The sequence below is a fragment of the Labrus mixtus genome, chromosome 1 (assembly GCF_963584025.1).
Source record: "Labrus mixtus chromosome 1, fLabMix1.1, whole genome shotgun sequence".
Lineage (NCBI taxonomy): Eukaryota > Metazoa > Chordata > Actinopteri > Labriformes > Labridae > Labrus > Labrus mixtus.
Genome location: NC_083612.1, coordinates 28,440,301 through 28,460,565, shown reverse-complemented (window position 1 = coordinate 28,460,565; position 20,265 = coordinate 28,440,301). Strand labels below are relative to the sequence as shown.

Genomic DNA, 20,265 nt, shown 5'->3' with positions numbered 1-20,265 from the left:
GTCCATCTGTATTTTACGTCTTCCTTTCCACTACCTCTCTCTCTTAGCTGCTGTAACTTCAGAGTGCTTTGGGAAGGGAGGAAAAAGGGATAAGGAGTTAAAGAATGCGTGAGTGCTGATAACTAGTCTCATTTGGACTGTGTCCACTAAGTCCAGAAGAAACGAAATGGTAACATTAAACCTTACCTTTCCCTTTTATACAGAAGGAATGCATTTGTGATTGTATTTAATTGAAGCGCTTGAAGCTTCCTTCTGGGTATGCATTTTAAGAAACAGACTACAAATAGAGCCTCTGAGAAAAACTCTCATCGTGCTCTTATATCAGTCAAATGCTTCACTGACTGTTAATCTTTTCAGTGAAAAATGTAGAAATGCTGGTTCAGCACCACCCTGTCGACCACCTGCTCTGACCTGTTGGCAGCATTGACAGCAAAAAAATAATGATATAGAAAGAAATCTGTCACTGCTGATTGTCTCTGCTCTTAGCATTATTCATGATTTCATTCCCTTTCATAACCAGTGAAGAACTCCTCACAGGACCTTTAAATGTATGTGCTCTTTAATAACATGGCTTTACATAATAGCCAGAGAAACAGCTAACTTTTCACCTAATTATAGACGACTGCTATTTCTACCGTTTATTTTAGTAAGATAGTTGGACAAACTAGTTCCGACTCATTCTGCCCAGATGTTTTACAAACAATTGCCTCCGCAGTTATCATTAAGGGATTGGCATGCCCCTCGACCCCCCTAGGTGCTTACGTTTTCTCACTGGCCACTCCATTTGTCCCAGATAGTAATCTTACAATATAAAATACAGGAAAGTGATTTGATTAACACTTGTTCATTATTGCTCTGGTATTTATGTTTTTCTAATCTTCTTTCCTGCAAACTGTCACATTACAGCTAAAGCTGAAACTTGAAGGAGAGCCAGCTTGGATATTGAAACTAAGCCTGAAGCAATACAGCCATTGCCACCATTCACAGCACCATTAGGACTTAGTGCCTGGTCATACAAAGTTTTCTCCAGTGACATTGTTGAAAAAATTCCATTTTACATTTCAATATCCAATCAGATATCAAAATTAGCTAATTCTATTTTGACTAGATTTGTGACAGAACATTTAAAAATGTGAAAACTGACTGAATTTCATTGTTACCTGCAGGGAGTGCTTTAGATGACATGTTATAAGCCTTTTTCTAAGTATTTTTTTAATCCTTTGCTTATTAAACAATTTCTCTACACTTTGTTTCTGAAGGCCTCTGTGCTTTAGGAAGTTTCAAGCACCCTTTTCCCTGCATAAGAACCTACCCCACTGGCTATGTTACCACCTAAGCCTCTCTAAAAGCCCAAGGAAACCCTGAGTGGTAAAGCTTTTAGTGATCTGTAGACTGGCATTTTGACTAAAGCTCTTCTCGGTTTTCACACTCCTTTCCAAGCCATGGCTCAGTACACAGTGTAGACAGCAGTGTTTCTTCTCAGCTCACTTTGTAGCTGTGGGCCACAAAAACAAGAGAGGTAGTAGAAAAATGTGAAAAGATAGTAACCAAAGTTTACTAAACAAAACAAAACAAAACATGAAAGTTTAAATGGAACCTGGTCCTGATACGATTAGTCACAGCACACAGAAATGTACCTAGAAAATTGTCAATAGTGTAAGCAGCAAGGTGTTTTTGAAGCATCCAACATGTTACAGACAGGTATTCATACTGTATATAGAGAAGGGCTATGACAGTAGAGGGTAACAGGCCAGCTTAAGGTCAAAGTACACGAGAGGGACCTAAAATATGACACGAAACCAATCCAAGAAACAGAGTTTACTGCGGTCAGATTAGTCTCTAAACTACCTAAGTAATGAATGGATTCCTGCATGAGCAAAATGTTTGTGTGTGTGTGTGAGAAAGAAACACAGTAGTGCACATGCCATGCTGTCCCTGTTTGACAAATTATACAGTTTCCCCCATTTGTCTACTCTAATCTTTTTATTGGCACTGTAGCGAACATTTTATATCCAACCAGTAATATGGGTAGTTCCCTCCTTACCTTTGAAAGTGAACGTACGTAGCCAAAAACAGGCTCTTAAAGGAAACTTTCCTCTCTTTTTTATAACAAAAACACATACTGCAGGTCTGTCCTACTGATTTCCTTACGTGTTTTGTTTTAAAGATTTTTTTTCCTGACAGACACTGATTAGAGGGTAGAAGGGTAGAGACTGTCATAAGCTGTACCGATTAAAGAGTACAAGGATGATTCAGGGGCATTAACAGAGAATGAGGGAAAGACAGTTTGTTAAAGGCAGAAAATCATGGTAGGAGAGATTTCGGAAGGTGTAAAAAGCAAAGTAAAATAGAGCTGTTTTCCCGTGCAAATTGTTCATGAAATCACTTTGGAAGTTTCTAAGGAAAAATAAATTATATAGGATGAATGAAATATGGGAGAAGAAAGGAACAACAAGGGAAAGAACCAGTAAATATTTTAAAGATATGCAAAAGATATGCAAAAGAGCATCTGCGTGACAAAAGTTTCAAATATCACTAACTCCTCAAGATGGTCCCCTCTCTATTCCCCTTACGTCCTTCTTATCTACTAAAAGTGAAATAATCTTCCCACATTCTTGTGTTTATATAAAAAAATTCATGAAAATCTTGAACTCTCCAAACAGTTCCAGGCCCATTTCTCCAGTAACATTTTAAGCCTGCTTACTGGATATTCCCAGATATTACTGTCTTCCACATATAAACTATAGTGAGTAGAAGCAAAAAGTGTAAGATGCTATACCTGCTCCAGCTCTACAATTCATATTCAGGCATATTATCACCTTCTCCCTCTATCCATTTCTCTCATTATTTCCTGTTGTATTTGTTCTCTTCTTTTTCCGCCTCAAGGCCTCTTCTACCCTCTGTACTCGTCTCTCCCCCTCATATACTTGCCCTTACCCACAATGAACTGCAGCTCTGATGTACAGCCAATATTCTCTCTATCATATTAGCACGGCTGCAGTGTGTCAAGGTAGTGAAAGGAAGTGGAGGAGAGGAGGAAAGGGAATAAAGCGAGGGAGAGAGAGGATGGAGAGGAGACACATTTGTTCTACTCATCTCGGCGCTAAAAGATACAATTACCTCTCACAGCATATTATCCATGTTTTATACCAGCCCAGGGCCTCATGCCTTTGCCTTTCTGCGCTCACTCCGTGTAAGGCCCATATTTTAACACTAGCTATGACAGTTTATTTAAGAAAAGAAAATTGTCCCCAGGGAGATGGAGAGGGGAAGAGAGAGAGAGTGTGAGTTCAGGAAAATGAGAGGGAAAGAGGGAAGGGCAAAGAAGGTGGAGGGGGAGAGAATGAAAGGAGGAGGGAAACAGATAGATGTGGCAGAGAATGAGAGAGGGAGAAGGAGGGAGAGAGAGAGAAAGAGAGAGTAAATCATTGTCAAAAAAAAGCATGAGCAAAAGATAAAGAGAGAAAAAGAGGGAGACGGGACATATATAAGGTGACACACCAAGCTTTTAATAAGGACCATAAGTCTCTAACTTTTTTTTCCCTGAGACTTTCATGATAGCACACAAGAATGAGGAACACACACAATACCAACGCAAGAGCAGGGAAGGATCTTCACAATTCAGTAACAAGGTGTATGCCCTGTTTACACCTTGTATTATACAGTATTATGCAACCTGGGTGAGCTCTCTCCGCAAGTAGACTCCAAGCACAGGGATGAGTGAATCTAGAATGCATTGAGGACTAATTGTCAGCTGGATCAAAGTACACGTTCAGTTAAACGAGGCAGATGTTCCATGTGTATTACCAGTAGCACCTTTTCCTGGATCTGGTTAACGCTACGCAGGCTTTTAACGGTGGAACATGCCACGAATATTTAGTGGCAACACCTGCATTGGTAATGAAGAAATGTTCAGATTTTGAACAGTTTTAAGAACTGTCAAATGTATCAGAACTTTAAAAAAAATAAAAACCTGACGAAAAGGGGTGTTACAGTTCACAGAGGTCACGGTTCGGTTCATACTTCGGTTTTGAGGTTACGGGTTAAAACTTACTCCCAATTTCAACATTGTCCGTGTGGACCGCGGTCCATCAGCGCCACTATAGTCAATGCTCCTGTTTCCATATCATGCACTCTCGTCAAGCTGAAGAGAATAGATCGACCCGGACAGAAAGTCAGACAAGGAAACGCACAGAGAATCCGGTCAATTTCAAAATAAAACACAATATACAGACTCCCGATCACATACTTAATCAGCAACAGGCAACAAATGAGCAGCAAATTATCCTCAGAAAGACTCAGCAAAATATTGTTTGAAATGTTTTCTTAGTTCCTGTGCAATCCTGTAGTTCTCCTGTGATCTTGGGAACCGAGCTGCTCATAGCGGCTCATTGCTGCTCATAGCTGAGCACACTCCAGAAACAGACCAAGTGGGGCAGGGCTATGTGAAAATTGCAGGTTACAGTTGGTTTCATTTTGTGCTACTTAACATAAACAATGAATATATAAAATAAATACAAGAAATATAAGACAAGATAAAATGCTTTTAGGAGCAATGTATCACAATATGTTTAATGAAGTGTGCGGTCATAGCTTTAAGTGGCACAGGAGGTCTTTGAACCTTTGCTTTCACATACAGAGGCTTTTTAAAAACAGCTAGGATAAGATAAGTTGTTGGACACCTGTTACCTTTTGCCTAGTGCTGGCGATTTGCACCTCTGGGTGATGCAGTCTAATATTCATAAGCATGTTTGACGTGTTTCCAATGACATACATCACTGTGAACCCAAAGTTTCCCCACAGAAATGATTTAAAATAGCCGTCTCATCTTGCTCTTCTTCTCTGTGTGTTTTGTTGTTTGTTGTGTCTGCATGTTGTTTAATAGCAGTTATCAAACACTTATGAGTATTATCATCACCCGGATTGGCATGTGGATACTGCCATGTGTGATTGCAATTGGTCTCAAACATGTTCCTCGTATGACTGCATGAACTGTGTCGTCTGAACTGTGACAGTCAGGAACGAATACAAATACCTTTACACCCCAAAAATAAAAGATGTAGTAATGTCAATTTTTTCCAATATTATGCGCCTCTAGTTTCAAGCCTATGCCATGCTACATCTTAAGTGTGGACGATTCTAGAAAGGGCAGGTTTGCATTTATGAAAGGCCTACTTGTATTTATTTATACAGTATAAAGCTCTTTGAAACCTCTTTGCTGCAAACACTGTAAAGACTCATATCTAACATCTCAGAGGGAAGAGAAAACCCTTTATGTGCATTGCTTGCACTATAAGCCAGACTACACCACACATTGGCATGAAAAATCAATTAACAAATACATTTAAAGACAAAAACTCTCTAATCCCGCCACACATACACACACCTTTTTTTCTCTCTCTCTCTGGCCATGTAATTGATGCCAGCCCTGTGCCCTTTTGCCTTCTGTGCCAGCAGGCAGAGGGTCTACCATAGAGGTGTCGGCTTCACCCCTACACCCCAACAACCTTGCCTCACCTTCACACACATGGAGAGAATAACACATATACACAAGTATACAGATACGTCTTGCATACATGTAAGTAAACTTTACATTTGTTAGGGGGGCATGAGCAGGGAACAAATTTTACTTACCCTTAACGGAAACAAAATATATATTATTTAACAAGTAAAAAATTATATACCATATTTTAGATATTTAATGTTAGATATGATTAGTGGGGACAGTAAGGGTTAACAAATGATGATCCTTGGAGTATATGCACATAAACGTCATACAACCTGCTGTTTGCTTGTCAGGAGGTTCTTAAAGCTTCAATAGGATTCTCTCCATTTGAGCTTCTGTATGGCTGGGATGTGCAAGGACCCATGGATCTTAGAGGCCACATCAACCACTTCAAGTTACAGATGGGTGGACAAGTTTGTGCTTGAGATGAGTGATGGGCCCGCCAAGTATCAGGATGAGGCAACGGTCAACCTGAGAAAGGCCCAGATTAGCCAGAAGATGCCAGAAGACCTGATATGACCTACAGGCTTGACACCAGGAGTTCTAGCCTGGCCAAAAAGTCCTGCTGCTACTTCCTTCCTCCAACAGCAAGCTCCTGGCAAGACAGCATGGCCCCCACACCATCACTCTCAAGATGGGCCCAGTCACCTACGAGTTCCATCATCCAGAAAAGAAAAGACAAAAGCAAATGTACCGTATCAACCTACTTAAAATATGCCAAGTTCAGTCTCATGGGCTGGCTCTGCTGGTGAGGTTGGTGAACCTCGATGAGGAAGAGGAGACTCCTGGGATGCTTGTGTCTCCCGTCCTTACACACCTATCACCACAACAAGCTGTGCAGCTTCTCCAGGTCTTCCAGGATGCTTACTCTTTCTTTGCCGCCAGCCCAGGAAAACCACTGTGGTTGAGCACTTCATCTGAAGGAGGGACAACCTATCCGCCAGCATCCCTACCAAGTTCCGCAGCAGATAGGTGCAGATCTGCAGCAAGAGGTGGAAGAGATGTTGAAACTAGGTGTGATCGAGCTATCTAACAGTAGTCCGGTGGTAATTTGTCTTCAAGAAGGATGGGTCCCTCAGTATCGGCATTGACTTCAGGAAGCTCAATTCCATCTCTGAGTTCTACGGAGAGAATTGATGATTTGCTGGAGAAGATTGGAGCAGCCAAATGTATCACCACGCTGGACCTGTGTAAGGGGTACTGGCAAGTTCCACTGGTAAAGACATCCCCACCTTACACAGCTTTCCAAACTCCAGCTGGATTTTTTCAGATCACCGTGATGCAATTCAGTCTCCATGGAGCACCAGCCACCTTCCAATGACTGATGGACAGAGTCCTCCAGGAATGTGGACACTGCACTGCACTTACTGGAAAACGTGGTGGTCTACAGAAACATCTGGGAGGATCATGTCCAACACCTGCCACTGGTTCTGGGTTGACCCTCACAAATAGTGAGTGGGCACGGCAGGAGACACAATACCTGGGGTACCACCTGGGCCGAGGAGAGGTGCATCCACAAGTGGATGAGGTTGAAGCTATCCAGAACTGCTCTTGGTGTTGCACCAAGAAGGATGTATGGTCTCTTGTTAGGTTGTTTGGCTGGTACAGGTGGTCAGTGACAGTTTGGAACTGCCGCACCACTCACCAGCAAGGACCATAAGAATCCAGTAACCTGGTGGGATGACCGTGAAACAGCCCACAGCGTACTGAAAGCCCACCGGTGTTCTTCGCCTGTCCTCAAAAGTCCAGAGTTCAATGGAAGTGGTACAGGTGGACGCATCTAACTAGGAGCAGTTCTGGCCCAGGAGTAGAGTATCCAATCCTCCCGGAGCCACACAATATAGTTCCAATTACAAAAGCTGTTCCATTGTTGAAAAAAGAGGGTCTGGCCATCAAGTGGACATTGCAGAGCCTGCGGTATTACTTGCTTGGGAGAAAGTGGGATCACTTGAGCCCTTCAAGTTCACAGTCTGACACCAATCAGGAAAGTCCAATGTGGTGGCTGGCTACCTTCCCATGTGTCAGCACATTGCAAACTCTTTTGTCTTACTGTACACATAGATTTACACAACTTTAAAGCATTCTTACTGTGATATGCTTTGCATATGTGCATTTTTTGTGTTTGGTTGATGAAACAGAGCAAATCATTTCCACATATGAAATTGTTAGTTCATGCGCATTCATAATTATAACATCTTTATCTTGTTCATCTCAATAAATATCTGTTGTGGTTAGATGTAAAATGTTAATCAAAAAGTATAAACATGGGGCAACGGATAGCCTAGCAGTTATGTTGGATGCCCCCAAATAAGGAAGCTGTAGTCCTTGTCGCAGTGGCTGAGAGATCATCTCGGCTGCATCCCAAAATGCCATCCCCCACTCTCTACTCCCAACATTTACTGTCTCTCTTTAGTCGTCCGGTCCAATAAAGGGCAAAAATGGCCCAAAAAATGTATATTATGGAAAAAGGCTAAATGGGATTTAAAAGTTAATATCATTAAATTGATAAGAAATTAAATATTTTTTAAAGTTACGTAATTCAAACCGCCAGTGGGAGGCCTCTGGTTAAAAAGATGGCTGCCTTACACTTTCAGGTCAGTCTGTATCTGGTTACAGAGAAGGTAATATTTGCTCAAACTGCTTTGAAAGTGCTCATATTTTATTTGTGTTTTGTGTTCATGTGGAACCTTTGCCATTTTGGAATTTTTTGTTTTGTTAATATTGTGAAAAGTACCTTTCCCTGTTTTGCCTTTTTCCTGCACTTTTTCTGGGTGTTTGAAAGAGAACCCTGCCACAGTCAATCACAAGCAGAGCAGAGACATTGCTCAGGACAGCAAAAGGCATGAAATAATTGTTATTATTTGTTATGTTATTGTATAATGTTCTGTTGAACAACAACCAGTGAAAAATAATAGGTAGATTCCTCCAATTAAAAATTTGAGTGCCTATTTTTTTAAGCTGCATGTATGATTACAAATTCTATTCAACTTCTAAGAATATGCTGAATCTTTTGTGTCGTAAACTGATGTTTCCATCTTGTATAAATTGTTTCCCGTCATTTCAAATTATTAAAGAGGCTGGAGAACAAAGAAAAAGCAATTTTTCTACCATTTTGTACCCACAAATGTCATGGGACCCTACCAACATCTGTTCACCTAAGGAGGACTACTGGTTTCAAACAAATATTTTGTCTTAACTTTGAGACCGCTGTTGTTATTCTTTTTTAATTCATTTTTTACGTATTAAGCAGCAGCTTATCTGGGATCAAGTATCTTGGGCATAAGGAGGAGTTGAGTTTCCACAATATTCCATATGCAAGAAAGAAAGAGAGCTTGAGAAGGTTGTATCAGAGCAGTCAGTCCACAGACATGCAAAAAGGCCGGAGTCTTCAAGTTTGTGCATGAAAACATTCATTAAGCTTAACATTGCATTTAGAAGTCTTAACAATTCTATTTTTTTGCTCTTCTTTGTCTTCCGTAGCAGGAAAGACCCACTCACAAGAAGTAAACCAGCTTTTTCTATGTGTCTGTGTGTCTAGTCCTGTGTGTATTTTGATAAAATCACAAGTGTGTGCATATTTTTAACACTAACAAAAATAGAAATGTACGTGTATACCGGATACACACCAATGTTTAACATTCATGCTGCCATGTAAGGACTGATGGGACCGTTGTGACGGGCTGTCCCTGTGACTGCCTCATCGGATAATGCTGATTTGCTCAAGCACTAACAGACGGACCCCTCTGGGGGTCCTCCAGGCACACAGTCAATCACTGGTACTTTAAAAGATAGTTTTCCAAAGCTATCTGAATCATGAACTTCCTTCTGTCTTTATTTTGGCTGTCTCTTTTTTCACATCCCTCTTTCTCCTTAAAAAGTCAACTACCTTTGGATTTTTCTTTAACTTATTTAACCACATCAACTGTCCACTTGGCTGAAAGTGTAGGACATTTATAAGAAGATTTGTTTACTAAAAGATGTGTCATGTGGGCTATAAAAAGGAAGGAAGTACACGTGTAACAATTGTCCCTGTCTTCTATACTTTAGTTGAGACAATGTATGCAGCTAGTTATTGTCCCTAAACCCATCCACTGCTCCATGTTGTCCTTGTGCAATCAGGACTTCAGATCAAAAAGACACACACACTAAGAAAACAAGCTATGTTAATAACACTTTGGCAGCAGCCACCAGAACACCAGTTGTACTCTCCCGATATCCAAAATAGCTGTAGAGATAATTTTCTGCACACAATAGGCCATAGATTGGCAGTTAATTCTGCATAAATGTACAGGACAGTGGTTCTTACAGTAAACCGACCTGGTAACTTCACTTAACCACACTCAGCCACCTCCATCACTTTCCCCATCCATCCTCCTCCCAGTCCCTCCCTCCCCCAGGCTACCTTTTCCTCCACTACTCTTGACATCGTTACCATAATCAGATAAGACAACTACCTAGGGAGCATCAGCATCCCTACAGCACCTTGCTCCTAGCACCATGTGTGTACGTGTGTGTGTGTGTCAGTGTATGTGAATTGCTCCTGGCACTTGGAAAGCCGTATTCCTTTTGACTGTCTTTTTTGGTGTTTTGATCTTTTCAAACCGACAGATGATTGGCGTGCATGTTGGTGTGTGCGCTTGAGTCTGTGTGTGCGATGTAGGTGTGTGATAAAGGTTTATAAATTACCCAGTCCCTGCATAGGGGGTAATGTCTGTATTGTGGCTGACAAGTCAGCTACAAATTACCGCTGAACTGTGTCTGTTTGTGTGTATGTGTGTGTGTGTGTGCGTGTGTGCGTGCGTGTGTGTGTGCGTGTGTGCGTGTGTGCATGCATGCGTGCGATAGAGTGAGTAGATAAGTGTGTTTGCATGCATGAAAAGTGAGTATGCGAATGGTGTTTGAGTGTCAAGGATGATTATATTATTCTTGTGAATGGTCAAAGCAGATCACATCACCACAACATTAAACAAAAGGCAGTCTGATTCACAAGAATTCACAAACACACACCTCCAAGCCACACCAACACAACACTCTTTTAGCAAAATACCTACAAGCCAATCACTTTTCTGTGTCTGAATCAGTATGTGAAACATGCATGGATACTGTAGATAGACATTTATAAAAACATTATCCCTAAAGGGCATACAGACACTGTTCACACACACACTTGCTAGCAATCGAGCCATCAGCAACATTTAAACAACAATGCATTGAAGTTACTGAGCAGGACATCAGCACCAATAATACAGCCATTAAAAAAAGTGTCTACTCAGATTTTATAGCTTGGTAGGTAAATTATTTTCCCTTTTAAGTACATTTATAGCTTCTTCATTCCTCTTTTTCTCTATCGTCCTTGAATCAGGCTTTATACCAGTGTCGATATATAAAGCAATCCATTATCTATGTCCATTTGGCAACTTAATGATCTGTCTAAGTGTTTCAAATATATTCCAAACTGAACTGGATGTCAATCAGGAGTGCCTTAGACCAAATTTTAATTTAGACATAGACTGAAATAACCTAGAACTGAATTGGGTTATTGTATCTCACCCTTTCCATAGTTTAAGCAGTCTTTACCCACTGTAGCCTGCTGGAAAATACATTCTTTAGTTGTCTAAATAATGTATTTCCCAGCAAGATTTTGCAATTTTACAATTGTTGAGGCCTAAATTGCCAGAATTCAGGACATCTTTTTATGCAATGCACTTTGCAATTATTTTAGTGCTTCTTTTTTTATTCAACACACTGAACTTCCAGAGATGTTGCTAGGTTTTAAATGTAGTGACTTCCCTGAACCCACGGTTGGTGAGTTCAATGGGTCCCTGGAACATTGAATAATGAAAAAAATTGTGAGAAACAATTTTTATTTTTGTATAATTTAAGAGGACAATTCTCATACTGAAATTACTGGAAAATAAATGTAACCTCTTAAATACAACATTAAAATGTACAAATTTACAAAGCTAAATGCAACATTGTTTAAAAAAACTGGTCCTTGGGTCTGATCTTTTGAGCATCAAATACTATATTTCTTGTATTGGTTTATACTGTATACTCAAATTTGTCATGAAATTTTCTTTATTCTTTAAAGGGTGTTTTTCAGGAACACAGATTTCCAAGGACAGCACAAGTGAATTTGTGAGTTCCCGCTGCAATCACAACATTATGCCTATGTGGTGGTGGTGCTGTATCCTAATCAAAAGTAATGGGAAGAGGGCAGTGGCACTGCAGACAGGTGTCTCTACAGTCTCTTGTGTTGCACTTTCTACAGTACAGTACATTGAATTATGTCATGTCTTGTATGTATGTTAGCGTGTAGCGCATGTTAGCGTTTGATTAAAATGGCTTTGACTGCCAAGTATTATGTAGATACAAATACACATTAATACATTAATAGTAAACCGATAAAAAAAACTCCTGTCCACCATATACAGTGACTGAGGCAGAGAAAGAGAGAGAGAAGTAGGTAAATGTTCAACGGTATACTATCCGGATTCAGTCAATAGGACATTTAAACAGATTAACATTTTAGAAAAAATGTTTATAGGTCTGCTGAAGGTCCTGAAAGACATGTTTTTATTGGATAAACTCACAAACAAAACAAAAAGTGTGTCCAATTGATATTAAAAGCACAGCTTCCCCACTATGTAAAAAACACAGATAGCCCAATTCATAGTTCTTTTAGGTAACAAAATAAACTCTGGGTGTGTTTCAGACTATTATGTGAATGAAATAAGTTTCCCGTCAGACTTTGATAAAAGCTGGGGGCAGTAAAAACTTTTACGATGGTGGCAGCCTCATACTTTGATCTGCAGGAAAATCCTGTTTCAACATGACTTTGTTGTTCACAGTGTATCGATCTGTATGGAAGAGATGAGGTGCCTCTCTGGGACACATAAACAGTGATGTATTAAGCCGTTAAAAGACGGCAAAATCATACTTAGCAACGGAAGCATTACAATAAAACCATCTTTTAACTGAGCCCTGTCAGAACTGTACAATTTGATATTTGTGTTTCTCTATAACAACGCTAAAAAACAAAATGTAGATGTAATATAATGTATTCATACCAATCCACGACTATGGAACACAATTTGTAAAAAAAAGAGCAACTAGCAACTAGTGATCACCCCTTTCACTAAAAAGGAATATAACAAGATTTATAAGTTTCTATTTTTTAATAGTACACTGCATACTCAGTATACCAGAACAATCCTTGACCAATAACCATGTCTTTGTTATTCTCAGAAAGCTGAGTCTACACAAAGGTCGGAGAGGAACCAGCAATAAAAAATATATAATTATAATTAAGTGACGTTACATACAGGTTTTTGAAATGTTGTCTGTGTGTGGGTGTCTGATCAAATGAGGGTGCCCCTTGCCCCAGCAGCTGTGCCAAAACAGATGTTCTTCCCTATAAATATCACCAGCTTGTTGCAAGAAAAAGATAAAGATGGACTGAGAATGAAAGACAAACACAAACAGAAAAGAAGAAAGGAGACCTGGTGGTACTTTTAATGCAGAATGGTTGAATCTAATTTGCATATACATTTCCAAATGCAAAAAAACTTGAATCTTTGTCTCCCTCATAGTGACTGACTACAGGTGACAGTGACTTGACAGGACAGCCATGCCATCACCACGATCCTCATTCACAGAGATTTCTTACCTGCAGAACAAGATGTGTCCACCTCTCCATTCTGAGCCTCCCGTCTGTTCTGAAGCTGACAACTAGAGGAGTCCGACTGCTGGACTGACCATATCGCAGGATGATCTCCTGCTCAGACACTGTCACAGAGAAAAACAACTGCTCCCTTGAGCTCTTCTCCAGCAGCATCCTGAGAAAACAAAAAGATACAAACATACCCAATAAAAAAACTATTATTTCAGCAGGCAGACTGTCGATTTGCATATTTGGCAGATATCAATTGTTTCAACTCAGAAAACAGAAGAGTCAACTCCAGAATCCATGGAGTCCAGCACCACTACACACAGTCCCTCAATCTGACATTTACACATGGAATATCAATATTTTACATGACTGTTAGCTTTCAGCTGCTTCATTGGGTGCAGACACCACGTGTCATATTAACCACCATCACTGACATTTTATGGGAAATCATGGCTTTTATGAACCCAGAGCCGCATACCCAATAAATCATTAATAGATATATGCATGAGGAAAAAGAGTATGTATGTGTGTGTATCTGTAGGGAGACACAAATACACAGAAAGATAGAATACGATAATACATGCAAGAAGAAAAATATAAGCTGTTTGATTACATTAAATCATTTTGATTTTCAGGACAAAATGCTACTTGTGTGTTGATTTATGCACCTGAGAATCTTCATTCATTCAGGCATGCTAATAATGCCATTTTGGATTTACCCACATCTTTTAGAAAAATGTCAGAAAACATTTCTGACATTTTTAATCACAGGTAAAGGTAACACATTCAGATAACCCATTTTGTCCAAACACCATCCTGTAATTCAAACAACCACAGACTTCAACCATTCACTTTTGGCAAAATTGTTGTTGTGTTTTTGGAGAATAAATTTAAATGTTGGTTTCTTTGTTTCAGTTGTAATTCTTTTTATATGGAAACTGGTTGGAGAAAGAAGGGTTGTCAAAAAATGAAAGCCTTTCAAGAATAATGTGGAATCTACACTATAATATAATCAAACTGATTTTGGGCCCAATTCCTTCTTCCCACAGAAAGCAAAGTGCCATTCTCTTGGTTGATTTTAAAGATTATTTTGCTGGAGTGGGAGGTAAAGTAAGAATGATTTTACTTTTCCTACACGGAAAAAAACAATGTGGCCCAAAGATTTCAATGAGGAGGTTTTTAAAATCTCCCAATTTACGATCTGATATATTGTTGTTTGGAGGGAACACAACAAGGGACCCTCAGAACAGTTGAGCACACACTCTGTGGTCATTTCCACTGAGTGGTTCATGTATATGTACAGAGTGCTGTATTTGTACAACAGAGTGGTTATGAATTTACTCTCAAAGCCGTTTTTACATATGCACTCCGGATAATATCTAAATAATTTCAGGAGGACTGCTCCAGAGATCCTCCAGACCTGGCTGTTCACATATGCTCCTCACAGCAGGAGACTATCCCTGTCAGACGGGAGGGGGGGGGGGGCGGGGAGTCTCCTGAGGTAAGACGTGGCGTAAAATAACCACACGGAAGTAGCGGAAGAAGCACCAAAGTCGGCTATACAACGCTATAATGAGAATATTTGCCTTTATATCAATGCTTGCTATGTGTAGTTCAACCTAATGACATCATTAGGTCACCCTAGAAGGGCAGACAACAACAAACTGGCAAACAGAAAACGTAACACAGCCTTTTAATTACTTGCACGGAGATCGTAGTGGTCGCGTGTATACATTCTAAGCACCGTGCATCAGTCACAGTATCAGCCCACTCGGTCTTGCTTACTAGGGGTCTGGCATGAGAAACTCCAGGTGAAGACTGAGCAAAAAGTTTGGCTGTTTTCGGTCACATATACAGCGTCTCTGGGAAATATCAGGAATTGTTGCTCTCCACACACTCTTCATCAGGTGGGGTTTCTGCAGCCAACCTAAAATAAATGTCAATACAAACTGGATTCCACAAAAACTATAAGAATGACTTTATCAGTTTGTAGAAGTTAAGCCGTGGTGTAGTTAAAACTACACTTTGCAGCAACAGGTGGCAGGCTCTGTTCATTGTTCAGAGAAGGGGAGGGATGTGAAATCACAGAGAGAGGAGAGAGACAAAGAGAGAAGGGCGAGGAGAGATGGACAGAGGTGAGGATAGAGACCTCCTTTCATCTGGCTGCTTTGATGGCAGCCATGATCATCTCGACAACAAAAGACTGATAGCCAACGACAGCAACAGAAAGAGGGAGAGAGAGTGGGGGGAGAGATATTACTTCCATTCAGACCTACAGGTGTCATGTTCGGCAGACCAAGACAACAAGACTTGTCTGTCATCTGAATCCCGAGACGGACAACCTCACAAACAAAATCACAGTATAAAGTTAGAGTTAGAGAGATATGATCTCTGTTGGTACTTAGAGTTTAACTCTACTGACAGTAACATTTAAATTTAACTTTCACTGAGTTACTAGAATACACATGCAGTCTGTAAGGTGTTGCTCTGGGTCTTGCTTTAGTCATGTCACCACTGCAAAGTTATCAGTCAAATCTAGCTTTCAGCACATTGTGGAATATGTGAATGCTGACAGACTTTATCTGATTAAAAATAAAATGGACAACTTATTTAAATAAAGGTTTTTACAATTGACAAAGATGTTTTTTCTCACCGAGTCATCCCTTTTCTTGTTTGTCCACACAGTGGGATTCCTAAGCATTTTAAAACTTTATTTACAAAACTTTTATTTTAGATTTTTGTGGTTAAGCACCAATTTTCCTCATCAGAGTACGTTTACAAGTTGTTTAATGTCTTGGACTTGACGTGGACTCGTTTAAGTTAGATATGATCGGGTTAGCACAGCAGAAATATCTTTTCACTGTGTTTAATTGTACAACTTAAAATGTTTAGGTAAAGACTGAAAACACATTTTAAAACACAGCTTTGCAGATTCTTTTATTATCCCCATCTTTCTTATGGTAATCTTCACCGGATGTTCACCTCACAGTGTCTGTTGTTATAAGCAAAACCTCAACAACTTGGTTGTTTTTTAGATTCGCGACAGAGCACCAGATCCTGTTGGAGCATTCAACTTTAAGTGTTAGTGTAGGCTGGAAGAGATAGGGTTTCAAGCACAGCAAACTGATCTGTTTTAGTGTGTGTGTATACCTTGTGTGTCAGTGTGTGCTTGTGATTGTAAACTGATACTTGAGTGTGTAACTCTGCCCCATCCAATGCCTGGCTGAAACACGCTAGCACACTTTCATCCCATGTCTCTCACACACAACATGTCTAAGTGGGACATGACAGCAGGTTGTTGGCAACATTTCCTGATAGTGATACTAACCTGATCAGACCTAACCTAGGTGCACCTTGTTATTAGATCCATAACACAGGGCTTTCTCTTGGTTTGAAATCTTTGCTTCACATAATGTACCACTTCAGAGCAGACGTGACTGTATATGAATCAACAAAACAGGCCTTACAACTCTGACCAACTGACATATTGTTGTAATTTCATAGAAGTGTTCAAAGTTGAACTCACATTTCTCCAGGCGAGCTTGGTTTTGTCCACAAGGCCAGAGTTAGTGAACCCAATGGTCCTAGTTTCTGTGAGGGGGGAGAGATCAGACATCCACCTTGGCCTGACCGAAACAGCACACTACTGGATCCACCAGAAACCCCCTCAGAATTTGTAGTGGTTCCATTCTCCGTCCCAGGACGAGTGTCATCCCTGTCTTCAATAACACAGGTACCCCTAGTGGAAATAAGTATTAGTTAGACAAGACTTCTTCTCAAAGAAAAACTTTGAAGTGTATAATATCCCTTTCTGATATATGTAAGTCTGCTATATGCCAAGGGTAGCTACCTGTATTGCATCCATTTTGTAGTCACTGCACTTATTTAACTATTTAAGTTAAGGTTTGTTTTGAGTTGGCATTGACATAAAAGTCAGGGTTCTGACCAACTACTATATATTACTTCTTAAATACGTAAATAACATTACTATAAATTAGACCTACCAATGTGCAGGAAGTAGCAGTGGCGCATAGGGGGGTGTGGAAGATCTATAAGGACAATCCTGGACACAGAAGGCCTGATAACAGTTCATCAGCTCAGTCTGGGAGGACGGTGACTGACAGAAGCTGCTCCGCTCTGGAACCCCACAGGTGGAACGAGCCGGAGAAGTAGACACAGGTTTGAAGGCAGCAATGTTCTCCATTTGTGGAAAATTTCCCTAAGAAAGAAGACAAGTTTTCAAGTATTATAATTCCACTGATCCAAGGTATTTTAACCCCTTTACAATCCAATAATAACTTACTGTATATTCCAATTCTGGAGAATAAAATTCAAAGGAGTATAAAATGAAACAGTCTGATTATGCTGTGAATAAATTCATAACTGTGCATGTAGGGCCAATTTAAAAGCCATTTGTTTTTCATTAAAACTGTCATTGTGAGATTTAAAACCAATAAATAATTTGGCCTAAAGCAATATGTTTGTACCATAGACTAAATATTAATGGACGAAGCCTGAGTGACGTCAGCCATCTGTTACAGGGCTCCGGAGGCTCATCAGCAGCTGCCGCCATGCTGGAAATCCCGCCTCATCCTAACTTTAAGTCAACCTAACGACAGGCCGATACTGAGGCAGGTTTTAAGCCTCTTGACGAACCGTAACATTGTGTCCACCTGTCAATCAAGTCAGCTACACACCTAACTATGGATAACACTTATTGTATTCAAATCAAAACGGAGCAGTTTGTGCAGTGTGTGCCAGTGATGACAATAACTAATCAGACCTATTTCGTATTCTGTTCCAGGCTGTAAACATGTTTATTTATGCTGTAAAAACAGCTTTTTCGCCAGTCATGTGTATGTGACAACCGGTGTTCCTGGAGCCAGCCTCAAGCGGACACTCGACCATGCACTCTGCATGTACATCTTTGCATACTGTTTTGCTATTGTTAAATTCCTTTCACCTGGGTTATTCCTGATATGACAAATACAACTATATGCTGTGGAATACTGGACATTTGAGTAGAACAGGGCAAGCGTTAATGACATTATCAAGACGTGTGATTTGTCTACTTCTTGTGAAAGTCCTACTTTCTGCTGTGAAAAAGACCATTATAGTCATTTTACAAGTCACATACGGTATATGGTCTGGTTAAATTACCTTCACAAATTGTGGAAAAAGAAGTGGCCCTTGACAGCCTCTCTCACCTGTGATGAGGCCTGTGTTGAATACATGCTGAAGAGGAGAAGCAATATCCAGAAGAAGCTCGTCCCTTTCATACTGTTCGTCCCCCTTTTTAGTTCTCCTTCGGGAATGGTTTTCAGGTAAAATGGCACAGGTAAAGCAGGCCACGTCTCCCTTTCCTCCAGCCTTTTTTCCCTGTGCTTGATTTCACCTTCAGACAGATTCCCAGAGATATCTGTGCAACTCTTGCCCCTTCCTTTCACACATTTTGTCAAACTTATTAGGTTCTCCTCTTGGCATTTAGTCATTGAGTTACACCTCTCACCTCTGCCTCTACTAGTCTTCTCTCTGCCGACTCCTCTGCCACATGTTTGTCTCCAATTTGTTTCCTTCCCGTCTTCTCCTCCCTCGTCTTTCCGCAGTTTCATCCATCTCTGGCCTATGGATTCCAGCATGGTCTGTGGTTCTGGAATCTTAGCCAGGGGTTCTAGAACATTTTCAGGGGCAGGCGAATGTCCAAGAACCTGGATTTCTTTCGGAAGCCTTCCAGCAGTGCTTGAATAAGTGATGACTGTCATGGTTTCATGGTTACAGGGTTACAGGGACATTTTTTACAGGCCAGTGCCCCTAGGGTGAGGCTGCAAAGCTTGACTCTCTGTTACACTGTCACCGTCACTCACACAAACATCAACACACACACACACACACACACACACACACACACACACACACACACACACACACACACACCACAACCAAAGCCTTAAAATGATAGGTAGGATTTCCCAATCTAGAGAGGAAAAAGAGAGAAGGAAAGATAGATGTGGTCACACCAAAATCCAACATGAGACAAATCTGAGAAGAGTGAAATGCCATGCAGGCTATTCCCTAGCCAAAGCCTACACTATCATGTACAGCTTGATGGAGGCACAGCTCAACTGATATGGCTACATTGCTTTCCCGCTTTTCTTCATTTTCCATTGAATTAAACATGCCCTTTCCCTCTAGCAGTTGGCCTCCAGGTTTGTGTCCCACTGAACAGGTTTTCACATAAGTTTGTTGGAAATTGAGGCTTAGGCCAAAGCTCTGTTCATTACAATACTTATCAGCTTCAATTTCACATTTGACACACAAAAAGAGGCCGACCAGACATCTCTGGTGTTGAATTACTTGGACCCTCTTGTCTGTTAGAAAATAGGAAAGCTCACAGAGTATCTAATATGCCGTGGAACAAATTAGTAAATCTATGCAGATAGTGTAACATGATGAAATGTGTGGTTGTTACCTGTCGTTGTGGATTTGCAGCACAAAGCTCTGTCCCCGTCACAACACAAGTGCGGCGTGAAGACACATTCAACTTGTTGCTCTGGTATGAGTCGGAAAAAACAAGCCCCTCTCTATTTCTCCATCAGCACACGTCTGGCAGAGATAGCTCACACACCGCTTGAATGGGGAAAATAGTCCTTTCCAGATACGACTTGAAGTGTTTTCCGTCGCTCCAGTCCACACTTCTACCGGAAAAAAACCACAGTCTGAACTTGAAACAGCTCCTCTCTTTTCTTCCTGTCATTCAGAACATGCGGCACGCGCTGCTAAGGAGATTAGCGCGAGCAGCCATCTGGCCAGCAGCGGCAGTATACGAGGCACAAAGTAACTATGAGTAACTATGATGCAGCGTTACTCAGTAGAAAACAAAGTAACAGTAACTTGAGAGCCCGGGGGGGGGGGGGGGGGGGGCAGCGTGAGAACAAACAGCATCTGTTTCAGAATGGTAAAGGTTGCCTGGGACAATAAGGCATCAATATACGATATAAAATATGTCCTAATTACCCCCTGCCTGGCAGTAATACTTTACCCCCTCCTCCTACGTGGGATGCGACTGTGTGTCAGACAAGTGGCTCTC

At 40.7% G+C, this 20,265-nt stretch overlaps 1 protein-coding gene across 1 annotated transcript in view; it reads right to left on the bottom strand.

Annotated features, from left to right (window-relative positions):
• ush2a (Usher syndrome 2A (autosomal recessive, mild)) overlaps window positions 1-19,977 on the bottom strand; it is a 193,260-nt gene extending 173,283 nt beyond the window's left edge. Inside the window, exons 1-5 of the mRNA XM_061041049.1 lie at window positions 19,648-19,977; window positions 18,386-19,152; window positions 17,183-17,397; window positions 16,705-16,917; window positions 13,176-13,344 (exon numbers count right to left, since the gene is read on the bottom strand). Of these exons, the coding sequence (XP_060897032.1) occupies window positions 13,176-13,344; window positions 16,705-16,917; window positions 17,183-17,397; window positions 18,386-18,940 (1,152 nt within the window). The 5' untranslated portion in view covers window positions 18,941-19,152; window positions 19,648-19,977. The remainder of the gene's footprint in view (window positions 1-13,175; window positions 13,345-16,704; window positions 16,918-17,182; window positions 17,398-18,385; window positions 19,153-19,647) is intronic.
• Window positions 19,978-20,265: the final 288 nt, after the last annotated feature.